This window comes from Mus caroli, unplaced genomic scaffold (assembly GCF_978045245.1).
Source record: "Mus caroli unplaced genomic scaffold, Mus_caroli_1 scaffold_3, whole genome shotgun sequence".
Lineage (NCBI taxonomy): Eukaryota > Metazoa > Chordata > Mammalia > Rodentia > Muridae > Mus > Mus caroli.
The window spans coordinates 86,522,261-86,534,603 of NW_028227258.1; the positions used below are offsets into that span (position 1 = coordinate 86,522,261).

Sequence of the window (12,343 nt, forward strand, 5' to 3'; positions counted from 1 at the left end):
TGGGTGGCAGTATAGAAAGGATGTTGAAGCATTAAGGAACCATCATTAAAGTAAGTTTTGAAAACTCTAAGACTAGAGAGTCTGGCCATTATTTCTAAGAGATAACTACAACAGTTTTGTATCTCCTATTTTCCATGTATTAAACCCGTGGTTTCTTTGCCAGCTATAATGTTTTCCCTATGTGTAGCAGAAAAGCCAATTCAAACTAGTGTAACCAGTGAAGTATTATTTCACAGTTCCCCATCATACTCAATTTCTAGAGTTCTTATAAGTTTTAAATGCTCATCATGACTACCCCAAAGAAAGTTTTCCAATTAATTTTACTGAAACGCCTAAAATTACATTGTACCTTTAAGTTATGGCAGGCACTAATGGTTTCCTGTAGTGGTCGCATGTGTTCATGCACTTAAGATTTCGAATGCTCACTATGCTGTGGAAGGAGACACATCATTGGTAAGGTATGTTTCAGTCCCTAAATGTATGGAGCTGTTCAGTGGTAGAGGTATGTCTATGGCAAAACATTATGAAATTCTTCTCTGCCTATATACATCTTCCCTAAGAATGATAATGGTTCTGTCCCTTACATCACACTCATGCCAGGCCCTAGAAGCCACTTTTATCTTCCTATTTACTCAATGGTGTGATATAGCTTTTCAAAAACTGTAACAAAATTCAAACTAGGTCCTCAAAGTTCTGCCTGCCTGTAGGTGATCTGCAACACAATCCTTTGTCTCACTGGCGGGAGGAAGGTCTGACTTCAAGAGAAGGAGAAATCAATGCCTGTTTCAGAGAAAGCAGGTGGATATGTGACAAGTAATGCAACCAACTCTGTGGCATTGAAACTTGGAGAAGAAATCAATACAATACATGGTATTGTGATTTGAGAAGACGAGTTTTGCAGAGACATTGCCACCCACTCACACTTTTCTACATTGTTTCTGTTAGATTTTGCTCTACAGGGGCCGAGGTGAGCAAGTGCAATAAATAAATAAATAAACCCAGCCACCAGTATATCAAACAATCCTTTATTTGTACAGTGTTGGGAAATTTATCATAGAGCATGAACCTAGCTTTAGATCCCTGCCAGGAAATGGTCTGTTTAAGAAATATTCTCCTACCATGATTTCAAGAGAGAATAAATACTGGATATGTATATATTACACATGTAGCTATTATGCACATATAAATTCACATAGTATATAATGATGCATTACTTTTATTTTTAGCTTTTTGTCAGTAACAGTAACTGTTTTCTTTCTATGCAGAGTTTTTTATGATAAAATACATAGTTTGGAAAAAATATTGTGTTCTGGAGGGGAACAATCTTCTGGTGACTTCAAGATCCCATCCAGAACCTTTAAGTTTGGCAAACACAAGAATACTCTAAAAGAAAACAAAACAAAAATTAAATAAGTATATGGAACAAAGAAAAATATTTTACTTACTTTATGAATAAATGTATTTGGCTTATTCAAATAAGAAACAGTACACAGCTGTCACTTTATTCTGCTCTCTATATCTTGAAGAGGGGTGAAAACAAGCCATTGTTAATTCCTAGAGCTAATGACCAGGCCATAGTCTGCCCTCTCTTGGATCTAACCGATCTTTCAGCAAGGGTAAACATTGATCAGAGAAGTGAGAAAGAATTCAATCAGTTTTTATAAGAGAACTCCAGTCTAGTTTTCATAAAGCCCTCTAATAAAAAAAAAAAAATCCATGAGTGAATTCAGCCAATACACTCTAAGGGAACAAATGGGCCTATGAGGGCAAATGTGCCTGTTATAGAGTTAAAAGTTCAGTGAGGCTTTGCGGGAAGGCAGTGCTATTTCGTGAAAGCTGAGAGGAATAAAAGCAAGATGAGATATATTCTGTAAGATATTTTGCCTTGACAGAAAGTTCTTCTGTCAGTCATATTTCAAATTTAGGAAGTCAATTCCAAGGTCAAAAGAGATCCTTCTGATCAGTATATTAAAACAGTCATCATATGGAAAGAACTGTTACAAGGCAATGTCTTCCTTCAAGTGGACAGGCCCCCTACATTTGAGAATTCTTAGACTTCAAGCAAGTGGAATCTATGGCCTTTGCAATGAAATGGAAGATCCTAAACCTGTCACCTAATGGTGCTGCTGACCTGCTTATGACTTCCTGTTGTCCAGTGCCTGCTTTTCTGAGCGCTAAAAATGCATTCTGCACATTATTTCCCTTAGTCCTCCCAGCAGATCTATCAAGCTGACTGTGATTCCCTACTTCAAGTATTTTATTCAGAATCTCAGTCTTAGCCAGAGAAGAATTAAAATCTAAGTCCTCAGGGGCCAGTGTTCAGACTTAGCTCAGGAGACTCCACCACCACCCAGATTTCCAAAACACAAAGCTGTGATGAAAATAATATGACATTGGCTTCTGCAAAATGGCAGAGAATTTAGCTTGTGCTAAATGAGCATATCCTGGAAGTGAGGTTACCCTCCATCTCAGTCCTTTTCCTTTAGAACCATGCTGTCTGATCTGAACATGGGAAGACAAAAGGAAAAAGTTATTATTCTAGGTGACAGTATCCCAGAGAAGCTACATATAAAACAATTACAAACAGGGTGTCAACGCTCTCTAGAGTTTGGCCCAAATCCTTGATATGAACACCTAGTGACAAAATAAATGGTGTATTATCTTCAAAGTAGGGATTACTGGATTGGTAACTGAACTCAAACTTAAATAGACTTCACAATTTGTCTTATCTACTCAGCAGGAGTGGAAGCTTAAATCCTTTCTTCTTATGTTAAAACCACTTCATCTCTCTCTCCAAAGCACCTCTCAAGTATGCAAGTCAACACAGTCTGCCTTTTGTAGCTTAAAAGTCAGTATACATCCATCTCAGACCCAGTTCAATAGAATTAATACTGGAAAACAGAAAAGAATTATTTTCATCTGACTGTATACCACATCATGAATTCTGAAGACAGAATTGTAGTGAAATGGCAGGGCATATCAGATTTAATATAGTCTTAATGTTCTTACTGTAATATGTCTTCTGGAGGAAGTCAAGTGACTTGAGTTGGCACCAAAATGCTTTATAAAATCCCACATATTAACAAATTGAAAATATCATAGAATTAACTTATCCTTATGACTAAGAATGAGACTTCTTATGAATGATGATGAAATGTCTGCTTAAGTCTTCCCTGAATTCAGAAAATATTATTTTAAGCTTCAAAACATTATTATGATTAAATACTAGCTCAATATTAAAGTCACTAGGCTGCCAGTTCTCACTGCTTTGTAAAAGCAATTTGAAATTTTGCTTTCCAACTACAGTCATAGGGGAGACAACTGCAATAATGAGATTCGTGTCGTAACAACACAAATTAGAATACAAATTTTGAACATTTGTCATTGTACAGCAGGAGTCACACAATATAGCTTTACATAAAGCTGTTTTGCTATTATGTGAAAATTGGCAGTTGTGAGAAGGGAAGATAGGGATAATCACATCTGTTATTGAAGCTTGATAGCTGCAAAGGGTTTCCATCAAAGAATGGGATTAGACTGTCCCCAGAGATGATTTGGCCCTTAGTAGAAAAGAGTTAGCTGAGAGATAAGTTAATCTATAGTCATATGGTAACAAATATAAGATTAGAAGTCCTTTACTTCCCTTCTTTTCAAGTCCCATGAGAATACCAACCACACAGAATTAGCTGGAGATGTTTATCTGTTTTTATTTATCCTATCTATCAATCTATCTATCATCTAGTCATCTACTGATTTATCTATCATCTATCTTCCTTTTAACTACTGATATATCTATGATCTTAGTAAGCATTTGCTTAGTATGCAATCCAAGTCTATTTAAATTGCCCTAACATCATTAGGGGTGTTCCCAGCAGTGACAAACTAATAAAATCATTTCTTCTTGGCAGATTTTAAGTTCATTCAATCACTTCAGTAGACTTAATCAATTACCTCTTTGTGGTGTTCATGGATCATCATGAAAATAAAATCAGAGAGTAGAAAATGAATAAGTCAATCTTATAAAAACCTTTTAGAAATATGTACTTAGAGAAAAGCTAAAGACATGGTATCCCTTAAACATTTGAGAGAATATATATCAAATTTGGAAGCAAAATGACATTTCTTTGTATGTATTGGAAAGTCCCATTAACATCAAATGGAAATGGTAAGTAAGGAAAAACAATGCTTGTATATGACCCTGTAAAGTTGAAAGAACTCTGATCTGTAACTTCAAAACGAAGACAAGGTACTTGGAAAGTCAAAGAAGGCTCACACTCAACAGCTGATGGTTAGAGATTAGATCACATATAGAAATATAGAGTGTTCAAATTATAAAGGAATTAGCATGTTATAAGTTAGAGCTCTGAACAAATCAGTATAGAAGAGGAGAAAACCCCTTTAATAGGGCCCCTCTCTGGACCCACAGATTAATGGAAAAGGAAAATCTTTGGAATCAACAACATTACAAACAGAAAATTGCATGACAGTGTTATAAGCCATGTGAATCAGACACTGGAAAATTATCCACTGCCACCTGTTCAGCGTCACATTCTACTACCTCAAGCCAATCTTAAGCTAGATTGTGATCAAACTGTCTTCAAAGGATATGTTAAAAACAACTTGGCACATCTACATGCCCAAACCCAAAGCTTCTTCACAAATTATTAAGATCATGAGACGCAGAGAAGCATATAGCCATATTGAGACGACATGATTTAAAACTCAGAGGAACGACTAGAATGTGAACACTGCCAGAAAAGCTGGAAAGGCCTGGTGAGCTGAGAACATGGAGCTGCAAGGGCTTCTCTTTCAGGTGTGATTGCTGCTGTAGTTAGTTCATCGGCTTAAAGAAAATGGTTGATTAAAATAATGGAACCAATGAGATCAGCACAAATAATAAATCCCAGGACAAAAATGTAAGAACCCTGTCCAAAATCAAGACAACAAGATTTCTTTGAAAATTACCAATTCAATAATAATGAATTCCAAAGACAGTAAGTTAAAGGAAATCACAGACAAAGAATTCAAAAGAATGCTTATAAGAATATTCAATTAAACCAGGTGTGGTGGCACATGCCTTTAATCCCAGCACTCTGGAGGCAGAGGCAGGCAGATTTCTGACTTCGAGGCCAGCCTGGTCTACAGAGTGAGTTCCAGGACAGCCAGGGCTACACAGAGAAACCCTGTCTCGAAAAACCAAAAAAAAAAAAAGAATGTTCAACTAAATGTAAAATGAGAGAGCTAGAGACATTGCTCAGTGGTTAAAGGTACATGATGCTATTGTGAAAGATCAGATTTCATTTCTCAGAACCCACATTAGAATGCCTACATTTGCCTATAACTCCAGTTCCAAGAGATCTGACACCATATTCTGACCTCTGTAGGCATAAACATGCACACAGAGCATATACATTCAAGTAAAGCATCAATACCCATCATTTTCACTCTAAGCAAAGAGACTTAATTATATTTCTTAACTAGATCAAAGAAAATGACTGAACGAAACAACTGAAAGAAAGAAGGAGGTCAATTTAAAATATGGAAACAAAAATAAATTGAGATTTTTAAAATACAAAAAAAAAAGTCAACATAAATTTTGGAAATGAAAATTACAGTAAGTCAAATAAAACCCTTAGTGGAAAGCTTTGACAAAGGGATAACTTAAGTAGAATATAAAATATCAGGGCTTAGAGAACAAGTAGATAAATCAGAATAGCAGTAATAATGAAACAATAAGAAGAAACAAGAATGCAAGAGGGAAGTAATACCACTAGAAGACAAAATTGATCATGAAAGGAAGAGGAAATGTATTAGACAGAAACACAAAATGTGTATTCAACAAACTCACAGCAGAATATTTCCCAAATATAGAAAAAGGAGTGACCATCCCCAGGCACTGGGAATAATAAGACCATGAAATATTCATCTCCATCAATTTATAGTAGATATAGAGAGCAACAAATATTGCAAGCTGCAACAGGGAATCACTAAGTCACTTATAAAGGTAAAGCCATCAGAACCGCACCATTCTTAAGACTTTAAAGGTCCAAAGAATAGAATAACATATTACAATTTCTGAAAAAAATAGCTGGCACCTATATTTATATGTCCTGTAACAATACCTTTTACAACTAAAGGAAAGGGCACATTTTATCATGATTAACACAAACTAAAGAAAGACATGCTAACTAAGCATGCAATAAAGAAGATAATTGAAGGAATCCAAAACACTGATGGCCAAAATAGTTACATCCATGAAGTCCCAGGAAGGAGCCAATAACACTAGAGAATAGAAAAACAAACAAGAATCGTCAAAATACCAAACAGTATAAAAGTAGAAATATGTGAAGTATTAATATACACTTAACAAACCTAAAAGAAAAGCAACCCTTTGGTCAAGTCCAGTAAAGCTTTGGGCTGTGGATCACAGAAAGTTGTGCTCTGTGGAGGAACTGGAAAGAGAAAGCATGTGTAGAGACACTAAGGTCTGAGAAGATACTCTTCACCCCAAAACTATGTATGTGTACACACACAGATACACACAGACACACACACACACACACACACACACACACACACATACATGCCTCAGGCACCTACATTCTGCTAGTGTACAAATGTGCACACAGTACACATAAGTGCATGCAGTAAAGAGCAAACCTTTGCTACATGAATGTAAACAAGAGAGGAACAACATGCAACATGGCTATGGCTAACAGTTCACTATTCAACAAAAGGTGACCCAGACATTTGAGCCTTACTGCTTCCTGTAGTTTTGGTGAAATTCGCAGGGGTTCCTCTTCAAGGTGAGAGATTCCAGTGGTGTGCACTGTAAACTGGAGAGGCCAGTCAGTGTCTCAATGTGGTTTTCAGCCAGTGATAAATGTTGTATCTGAGGTATCTTTGGTAGTTGTTTGAAAGATGTGAGATAGTTTTTGCTCATATTTAAAACTCTGCAGCTGGAGACAATATAAGTTGTATTATTTGCCTTTTTGAAAAATCTTTATCCTTCCCTCATACATTATTCCTGAACTTCAGCCTCCCCTCCCTCCTCTCTTCCCAGTTCATCACCACCTCCCATGTGGATCTCTCCCACATCCATTCTTCCTCAGTTTCCCTTCTGAAAATATCAGGCCTTCTTCTAAAGTGGGCACTGAATTACCAAATCTGATACCACTTTCCAGTCCTGCTAATATCATAGCCCATAGCCATGCCAGAGAGTGACAGTGACAATTACCACAAAGGAAGTTTACAAATCATGAGCTATGATCTCCACGGGAGAGACCTAGATGAGTAGATATAAGCTTGCTGTACACACGCATCTGCCTTCTCTTCCCATGTGTTTAGTGGGTGTTGAATGTTCCATACATCTTGAAAGAGTGACTAGTCCCATACTATTTCCCCAGCAAATAAGTATATACAGAGAAACTCAACTTGTGAAGAATATTGCCCCTAAGTAATGACATAATTGTTCTTCTTGCTATTGTATACTTAAAAAATTCTACAATGAGAAAATAGCATTTTAAATCAGATGTAATCTTGATTTATATAGAAAAGAAATATATATGGTACCCTTAAAAATAAATGTATGTTAGACACTTAAATTCAATGCATTTTCTGATATTTAATGTTTCCCTGTATCTTTGCCTTAAAATCATAATTATATGAGACTGTGATGATGGAGGAAATAACTCAAACTCTATCTCTAGAATACTGTCTTAAGGAAAAATGCATTCTTTATGAATATGTGGCATTTAATACCACAAGAAAGAAGCAGCGCACTGACTTTGATATGAGAACAGGTATTGGTAAATAATTCCCAGCAATCAAAGGAAACCTAGAGGCATAAAACCAAATAAAGCCCTCAGAATCCATCCTTCCCTTTGCATATCTAATATCTTTGTTCTTCTACCAGTTCAATTCCATATACACTTTATATAGCCTAATGATATCTTTAATAACCTTTGGTGTCTGCTCTTTACTACTTCAGAACCTTGGCACTGTTTAATTGTAAACTCAGCCAGCAGTTTCTGCGGCTCTGCTCTGTTTCCATTCTCCTCTGAAGCCAGTTCTCTCCACAATGGTCAGTCATATATTCCCTCTCTGTTTTCTCATCCTGACTCATCACACTATCACCTAGAATAACTCCATCCCAGACAGCTTCAGGCAGCAAGATATGACAGAGACAGGAAAAAACCTAGCTTAAATTCAGAGCTAAATATGCTCTGGATTTCTGTGACTGTCAAATTGCTTTTGTTGCATGTTTATTTCCATGAGTATTGGCAAAATATAGCTATGTGTCCCTTCTATCTTAATTTGCAAATTAAATCAACAATGTTACTAAGTTGGTGTTGTGTGATACAGGATGTGTGTGTGTGTAAGCGTATGTGTTAATATCATAAAATTTCTTTAAAATTTTTGTGTTCTTTTAAACTCATTTTTAGAAATAAATAGAAGTACATTTAAATGCTATGTATGTTTCACAAGGACTTTGAAAATGCGTGAAGGTGGCAATAGATATATCTACACTTTGCATATTCTGGCCTGCTTTACATCTCCCCAGCTGTTTTTTTTTTCTTTTCTCCTGTAAAGTGATGCTAGTGTGTGTCTGTAGCCTTATCAACCCACGATCAGAGTCACAGCTTAATTTCTCTGGGATTTACTTTCCTTTATATATATATATTTTTTTAATAAGGTATTTTCCTCATTTACATTTCCAATGCTATCCGAAAAGTCCCCCATACCCTCCCCCCCAACTCCCCTACCCACCCACTCTCACCTTTTGGCCCTGGCGTTCCCCTGTACTGGGGCATATAAAGTTTGCAAGTCCAATGGGCCTCCCTTTCCAGTGATGGCCTACTAGGCCATCTTTTGATACATATGCAGCTAGAGTCAAGAGCTCCTGGGTACTGGTTAGTTCATAATGTTGTTCCACCTATAGGGTTGCAGATCCCTTTAACTCCTTGAATACTTTCTCTAGCTCCTCCATTGGGGGCCCTGTGATCCATCCAATAGCTGACTGTGAGCATCCACTTCTGTGTTTGCTAGGCCCCGGCATAGTCTCACAAGAGACAGCTATATCTGGGTCCTTTCAGCAAAATATTGCTAGTGTATGATACAATTTGCTAAATGCATGAAACTCAAGAAGAATGAAGACCAAAGTGTGGACACTTTGCCCCTTCTTAGAATTGGGAACAAAACACCCATGGAAGGAGTTACAGAGACAAAGTTTGGAGCTGTGACGAAAGGATGGACCATCTCGAGACTGCCATATCCAGGGATCCATCCCATAATCAGCTTCCAAATGCTGACACCATTGCATACACTAGCAAGATTTTACTTTCCTTTTATGTTGAGTCTCTGTTTCCCTCCACACTATTTTCATTTGCTTTCTGCTGCTCTGATAGACACCACAACAAAAGCAACTTTGGGTAAGGAAAGGATGTATTTAGCTTACTGGTTACAGACCATCACCAGGGAAACCCAAGGTGAGGTCTTGGAATGGAAACCATGTAAGAAGAACATTTCCTGGATTACCCTGAAATTTATGTTCAGCTGGCTTTCTTTATAGCCAGGTCAACCTACATAGGCATGGGTTTGCTCTCAATGGAATGAGGTCTTACACATCAAATAATAATCAAGAATTTGCTGGGCAAACATGACAACAGAACCAATGTGACAAAGGCAGTTATTCAGTTGAAACTCCCTCCTCCCAGGTGTGTCAAAGTGACAGCTAAAGGAATCATGACAGTCTTCTATTTGACTCCTGAAAACTTCATCCTGGCTCTTAAGGCTTTCAGAAGCTCATACCACCCACCCATTCTGCCTGATGGACCAAATAGTAGCTCTCTGAAAGAACAGTTCTTTCACAACACTGACTGGAAACTCAGAATCGTGTTGACAATAGAAATTTGGCAGCACACAGAAGTGGACAGCTTCTGGGACAGGCGGGAGCCACAGAGCTTATGAGGCAGCACCCGTTTCGGGCTCCAGACATCCGACCACCTCCCTGGCCAGAGGACAGCTGTCCACCCTGCCCAGAAGGTTTTTTGCCTCAGAAATGGTGGGAGCCATCTTGGTCCAGGGACTCCACCGAAAAGTAGTCTGCACAGGTGAGTGTGCACACAGAAGCAGACAGCTTCAGGGACAGGTGGGAGCCACAGAGTTTCTGAGGCAGTGCCCTTTTCGGGCTCCGGACATCTGACCACCTTCCGGTCCACTGCAGCACCGGGATTCCTGGCCCGGGGAGTCTCCGGACACCCATAAGGACCCACACAGGATCCCCCACGTGATCCTAAGACCTCTGGTGAGTGGAACACAGTATCTGCTCCAATCCAATCATGCGGGACCTGAGACTGCATTAACTAGGGAAACAGATAACCTGGCCTGATTAGGAACACAAGTCCCTTCTGGTCCACTCCAGCACCGAAGTTCCTTGTGTGCTGAGTTTCTGGACACCCCCAAGTTTCTCACAGGACCCTCCATGGGATCTTAAGACCTCTGGTGAGTAGAACACAACTTCTGCCAGGAGGCAGGTTTGAACACCAGATATCTGGGCACCTTCCCTGCAAGAGGAGAGCTTGCCTGCAGAGAGGTCTGCTGATAGAGGCAAACATAATCACCTGAGAAACAAGCTCTAACCAGAGACAACTATAACAACTAGCTCCAGAGATTACCAGATGGCAAAAGGCAAACGTAAGAATCCTACTAACAGAAGTCAAGACCACTCACCATCATCAGAACCCAGCACTCCCACCCCACCTAGTCCTGGGCACCCCAACACAACCGAAAAGCTAGACCTGAATTTAAAAGCATATCTCATGATGATGGTGGAGGACATCAAGAAGGACTTTAATAACTCACTTAAAGAAATACTGGAGAACACTGCTAAAGAATTACAAGTCCTTAAATAAAAACAGGAAAACATAACCAAAGAGTTAGAAGTCCTTAAAGAAAAAAAGGAAAACACATCCAAACAGGTGATGGAAATTAAAAAACCATACTAGACCTAAAAAGGGAAGTAGACACAATAAAGAAAACCCAAAATGAGGCAACGCTGGAGATAGAAACCCTAGGAAAGAAATCTGGAACCATAGATACGAGCATCAGCAACAGAATACAAGAGATGGAAGAGAGAATTTCAGGTGCAGAAGATTCCATAGAGAACATCGGCACAACAATCAAAGAAAATACAAAATGCAAAAGGATCCTAACTCAAAACATCCAGGAAATACAGGACACAATGAGAAGACCAAACCTACGGATAATAGGAGTAGATGAGAATGAAGATTTTCAACTTAAAGGGCCAGCGAATGGCTTCAACAAAATTGTAGAAGAAAACTTCCCAAACCTAAAGAAAGAGATGCCCATGAACATACAAGAAGCCTACAGAACTCCAAATAGACTGGACCAGAAAAGAAATTCCTCCCAACACATAATAATCAGAACAACAAATGCACTAAAGATAGAATATTAAAAGCAGTAAGGGAGAAAGGTCAAGTAACATATAAAGGCAGGCCTATCAGAATTACACCAGACTTTTCACCAGAGACTATGAAAGCCAGAAGAGCCTGGACAGATGGTATACAGACACTAAGAGAACACAAATGCCAGCCCGGGCTACTATACCCAGCCAAACTCTCAATTACCATAGATGGAGAAACCAAAGTATTCCACGATAAAACCAAATTCACACATTATCTTTCCACGAATCCAGCACTTCAAAGGATAATAACAGAAAAAAACCAATACAAGGACGGAAACCACATCCTAGAAAAAGCAAGAAAGTAATCCCTCAACAAACCAAAATGAAGACAGCCACAAGAACAGAATGCCAACTCTAACAACAAAAATAAAAGGAAGCAACAATTACTTTTCCTTAATATCTCTTAATATCAATGGACTCAATTCCCCAATAAAAAGACATAGACTAAAGACTGGCTACAAAAACAGGACCCAACATTCTGCTGCTTACAGGAACCCCATCTCAGGGAAAAAGACAGACACTACCTCAGAGTGAAAGGCTGGAAAACAATTTTCCAAGCAAATGGTCTGAAGAAACAAGCTGGAGTAGCCATTCGAATATCGAATAAAATCTACTTCCAACCCAAAGTTATCAAAAAAGACAAGGAGGGACACTTCATACTCATCAAAGGTAAAATCCTCCAAGAGGAACTCTCAATTCTGAATATCTATACTCCAAATGCAAGGGCAGCCACATTCGTTAAAGAAACTTTAGTAAATCTCAAAGTACATATTGTACCTCACACAATAATAGTGGGAGATTTCAACACACCACTCTCATCAATGGACAGATCGTGGAAACAGAAACTAAACAGGGACA

The 12,343-nt window shown here is 38.4% G+C and overlaps 1 protein-coding gene across 1 annotated transcript in view; it reads right to left on the reverse strand.

Annotated features, from left to right (window-relative positions):
• Positions 1–1,271: 1,271 nt before the first annotated feature.
• The window catches only part of LOC147005615 (uncharacterized), a 51,016-nt gene continuing 39,944 nt past the window's right edge, over positions 1,272–12,343 (reverse strand). Inside the window, exons 6-7 of the mRNA XM_085836067.1 lie at positions 6,762–6,959; positions 1,272–1,383 (exon numbers count right to left, since the gene is read on the reverse strand). Coding sequence (XP_085692193.1) covers positions 1,272–1,383; positions 6,762–6,959 — 310 coding nt within the window. The remainder of the gene's footprint in view (positions 1,384–6,761; positions 6,960–12,343) is intronic.